At 47.6% G+C, this 5,073-nt stretch overlaps 1 protein-coding gene across 1 annotated transcript in view; it reads right to left on the bottom strand.

Annotated features, from left to right (window-relative positions):
- Positions 1-5,073, bottom strand: part of LOC102194905 (single-minded homolog 1-like) — a 12,750-nt gene that overhangs the window by 5,609 nt on the left and 2,068 nt on the right. The window contains exons 2-7 of the mRNA XM_013915922.1: positions 3,898-3,980; positions 2,785-2,874; positions 2,596-2,704; positions 2,429-2,514; positions 1,658-1,857; positions 39-145 (exon numbers count right to left, since the gene is read on the bottom strand). Coding sequence (XP_013771376.1) covers positions 39-145; positions 1,658-1,857; positions 2,429-2,514; positions 2,596-2,704; positions 2,785-2,874; positions 3,898-3,980 — 675 coding nt within the window. The remainder of the gene's footprint in view (positions 1-38; positions 146-1,657; positions 1,858-2,428; positions 2,515-2,595; positions 2,705-2,784; positions 2,875-3,897; positions 3,981-5,073) is intronic.

Below are 5,073 nucleotides of genomic sequence, written 5' to 3'. Positions count from 1 at the left end.
GTGTGTGTGTGTAAGATGGTAAAACAAACCTAACTCACACAAATGATGAGCACAGCGCAGGTGGAAGCAGTCACAGCTGTGGACGTGATGATACAGAGTTTTCTCGATTAGATCCTGAGGCTCATAGCCCGTCAGCTCTGCAACCCTGGAACACACACAGACACACACACACGCAGTTACATCTCATCATTTGCAGAGACTTACTCTAAATACAACAACTTTTGTTTCCTTTTTTTACCCCAAACTTCAAACTTTACTATGAAACGTAAGAATGTTCACAGTCCCCACAGCATTACTAACACAAGTACTGCTGACACACACACACACACACACACACTATCAAGTATAAATCAGGCTTCCGTACGGTGGCCCTACGAGGTCAGATGCACTGCAACCAAAGGAAACAGCAGCAAATAGAAAAAACAGACATACAGGAAGTAAAAAAAGTGACAATGGAAGTTGAATAAAGGACAAGTGAACAACTGCAGATGGCACTGAGACGCTGCAAGAAGAGGAACGTTTGTGTTGTGATGAAGAAACAAATCACGTGACTCCTGTAAATAAATGTTTACTATCCGTCACTTCTGCACACACTGGCTCCAGTAACTCGTTTCTCTTGTGTTTTATGTGCTTTTGCAGCATTTTTATTATACGCTGGTGTTTTCTTTGATCGTACTTCCTGCATTTCTACAGGCCCTCACACAAAACGTGTGTCAAGCAAATACCAAAAACCAATGCTGTGATTGAGTATTTCCCCTTCCTGGTTTCTGTTTCGCATATCTGACATCCTACAGTTTAACATGAAGATTTCATTTGTTAGAGGAAAACGGTTATCCAACCCTACCTGGTCCTGTGTGGAAAAAGTAATTGCCCTCCTCGTTAAATCATTCATTAACTGTGATCAACCCCATTTATTGGAAAGTTTAGATCATTTTGCGGAGCTGGATTACTCCCACACATGTGTGACAACACAGAAAGCTGAGGTCTAAGGAAACAAAGCCAGTGACATCTTTGAGTCTGAAAGGCGCCACAAAGCCAGCTTTGTGACTCCAATGAAAGACGCTGAGAGTCGTATCCACATGTGGAGAAAACTGGGAACAACTGTGAGACTTCCCAGAAGTGTCTGGCCAACCAAACATCCGTGACTCCAGGAGGTCACAACGAACCCAGAGCAACATCTAAAGAAGAGCAGGCCTCACTTCCCTCAGTTATTGGCATCCGTGGGAGAGCTGTACGGCAAACTCTGTGCTGACCAACAACACAAACACTCCACAAAGACATTCTGATGGTCCCCAAGACTTTGGGGAAAACAATACAAAAGGTCTGAGTCCCCATACATGTGGTACAACACAGCATGTCAGGAAAAGAACATCATACCCACAGTTACACATGGTGCTCTTTGTCCTAATTGATGGAACCATAAATTGTGCTCTATGTAAGAACATCCTGCTGTCAGTCAAGCTCAGGCACACAACGATCACTCACGGCCACGTCACTCAAAAGAAACCAAACGTACGCTCTGGCCTCGCTTTAACATCTCAGGCGGGTCATTCGTGCTTGAAAACAATTCTGTAAAAGCTAAGAGATCAGGAAAGGGCCAATCTACGCACACGCCTCTGTCCTGTGAGCAGCAGCTGCAGACGGTGAGCGGACATACCGTGAGTCGAGGAAGATGAGCTTCATGTCCAGACTGGCTCTGAACATGAACATGTTGCTGTGCAGTTTGATCTCAGTGATGGCGCTGGGCGGCAGCGAATGGCCGACAGCCACCAGCCCGATGTTCTGATAGCAGCCGTCAAACGGAGACATGTCGAGGCTGTACTGTCGAATCTTCAGGTAGCCGCTGCAGTGGATCACCTGGGCCAAGCGGACACAGCAGGTAACAACATCAGTCACGCAGGAGGGTACGTTTGATGAGCTGAGGCCCAGACCTGACGTCAGGTTGTGCTCTTTCACTTTGAACCCGTGGTTCAGTCTGTTAGACTTTCCTGTGAGACGAGAACACTGGACAGAGGTCAACATGACGTGGATGCTGTTGCTGCCACAGCAGCACGCTGCAGTCAGTACGACTTGCTGGCCAGCAGACGTGTTACGCTGCAACTCTCGACCCATATTTATACATAAAAAAGGAAATCCTGACAACCCCGGTGCACATGGAGACGGCTGCACACAGTTTGAGCTGTAGCTCTGAGTAAGTCAGCCGCTTCAGCGCGGCGGTTACTGCAGGGTTGGACCGTCCTGGTGGTTTATCTTCCAGAGCTATACGTACATATATGCATGTCATTGTCCTTCACTGAACACTTGTGTGCTCCTAAAAACTGCACGTCTGTTTGACCTCGAGTGTGAGTGCACATCATTTCCTCTCATCTCTGAAAGTTTGATTTTGTGTGGCTGACGAGGGCAGCGTGTGTTCAGACCACTCTGTTACCTTGTAGCCTCCACAGGTAAGACCAGCATTTCTTTTAGCAAGGACGCACTTCATTCTGAGAAAGAAGGAGCGCTCCATCTCATATTCTGCAGAGACATAAAAACTCACATGAGCTGTGCTGCATAGTGATGCCGTACACAGAGGCACACGTGTAGATGGCTGATTACCTTGGACAAAGTGGGAGTGGTAAGGCTGGTGCGCTGTGAGGACAGCTATCATTTCATCGTGGTCTGCTGGGTGGATGTACTCGTAGATGCTGTTTCCTGTCAACTCTACCTGTTGAAATGAACATTCAGCTCACAGCTATGACATATCAGGCCCGGAGGAAGCGACCACATCGGGTGTGTCAGACCAACCTGTGACAGGCCCAAGTGCACTGACGCTGTTTCTGATATGTACATGATTTTCCCATCAGGAGCAACCACAAAAATGAAGCCATCTAACGTCTGGAAGAAACGGTACAGGGTAGAAAAGGCGTTATTGCACAGGTACAAAGCTGCTTCTCTTTTTAGTTGCATCTGTGTTATCATCTGTTTCTGTGTATCTGCACATTTTAGGGCCAATTACGACGGTGGAGTCAGACTGTTTCCCTTCTTTGATGGAACTTGGCTGTGGCTGCATTCAGCTCCGTGCCTTTGCTGTCTGTGCTGTGCAGATTTGACTTGTTAGAGACAAAGATGGCTTCATGCATGAGGAGAACATGGCCTCCTTGCACTCTGGAAAAAGAAATTGTGCCTATGTTTTTGCTCCGTTCTGTGTTAGCAGGCTCGTTAGCTCGTTTGGTTTGCCTGAACCTAACGTGACATGTTCCCGGGATTAAAGTGGAGACTAGCGTGGCTGGAAACCTACACGTGGTTATTAAAACCTCAGCATCATGAAGTCCCTCCAGCTCAAACTCATGCAGCGTAATGAGAATCGATGTGCCTGTTGACTCTGTGTTCAAATGTTTTTAAAACTATTGATTCTGCTGTGTGGTCATGATGGAAGCTGCCTTTGGAAAACCCTTCCCTGTTTCCTTATGTTACTGTTAGATTTTCCAGTATTTTCTGCATTAGATGCTGCTCAGCTGTTCACCTAAAAACGTATGGAACAAAGAGGAAACACTGCACGCGTGTCAGGAATAACTACTATTGTTGCTGTGCTGGTTCTCATGTGTAGGCCCAGCACTGTTCATGTGTTTCCTCCGTTGTCATTATGACTGATCGAGGCTAGCTAACCTCTGCTTCGTTCAGCCTGCAGCCGGCACACAGCCCGGCTCCATTGTGCTGCGGCTGATGCGAGAGGCTGCAGGCTCTGTGCGTGACCACGAATGTGTTCAGCTCATTTCACACTGAAAGCACAAGAATGAAGGCAGCAGGAGGCATGTGGCAGCAGCTACCAAACCTCCAACAAAGCTGCACTGCCAGGCTGAACAATGATGATAATAAAGTGCACATGCATTAAGCACCAGTACTGATAGCAGTGAGTACCTGTAAGAGATGGGAGCCTAGTTCCTGGCTGAGCCCATCCAGAGAGCTGCTGCGGCTAACGTGCCCCCAGGACTCCCCCAGGCCTGCGGATCAACCAAAACAGGTAAGTGTAAAAAACCGCGTAGTTTGTTCTTTGTTCCAGATAAATAACACAACTCATCACAGTCTTAGTACGAGTGGTTTGGGAACACTGACAACAACCAAATCTGCGCCCTATAAACGGCTTTTCCATGATCGTCCTGTAGCTCCGATCAACAGCGAGCAGGGTCTGACAATACAAGATATATCCGGACAAACAGGAGTCTTTACTTCCATAAGTGAACTGCTAATTCTGCGGAAAGCGAAGGCATCTCTGGAATTAAACGGGACTCCAAATGTTCCTTAAATCTGCCCAGTTTAAACTCAGTGTGAAGTCTGGAGTTTGTGGCCTGCAGCGCTAAAAATACAGCGAAGCCAAAAATAAGTGAAGAATCGAGAAAATACTTCACGAGCCCCTCAAACGCGGACAGAAGCGCGCAGACAGAAGCGCGCAGGGCCGGCGAGCCTCGCAGGCCCCGACGCGCCCAGCTGCGGCAGCGGGGCGCGTTTACACGCAAAGCCCGCTCTGCAGAGCAAACAGACGGCGTGCAGCGGCCCGAGCCGCTTCACGTTTGCGTGACTACACACAATCAAATAAACCCAGTGCACAGACCGAAATATCAACTTCCACGGAAACTCAATAAAAACACTGAGATGATTTACGGCGTTCAGCAAAAACAATCACGCGGAGGGACGCCGCTGCAGGCCCGGATGGTCGTCACGTCACGGCCAAAGAAACAGAAATATGAATTCTGATTGTTCGGAAGAAACGGACACAAGAAACTGACCCGGGGTTATTGTAAAATATCTCCACGGACAGCTTCCTGATATCGTGGGGACGCCACTGTAACCCCACCATCACCGAGGCGCAGACTCCACAACAGGCCTGTCAGCGTGGGGTGCGCTCTGCGGATCAACCCACGAACCGTGACCCAGAGATCAGGATATTTTGTATTATTATAATTGTCCCTCTCACGCGCTAGCTTTTTACATTTCACCTTAAAAAAACAAACAAACAGATTTATCGGCAACAATACAAATATTTACCGTCTATATATAAATACACGAACAGCTGCTTGTTTTATACACGATCTATAT

This window comes from Pundamilia nyererei, unplaced genomic scaffold (assembly GCF_000239375.1).
Source record: "Pundamilia nyererei isolate P.nyererei 1_Seehausen unplaced genomic scaffold, PunNye1.0 scaffold00397, whole genome shotgun sequence".
NCBI classification, from domain to species: domain Eukaryota; kingdom Metazoa; phylum Chordata; class Actinopteri; order Cichliformes; family Cichlidae; genus Pundamilia; species Pundamilia nyererei.
Note: the sequence above shows the minus strand (reverse complement) of the source record. Positions and strands in the feature narration are given on the sequence as shown.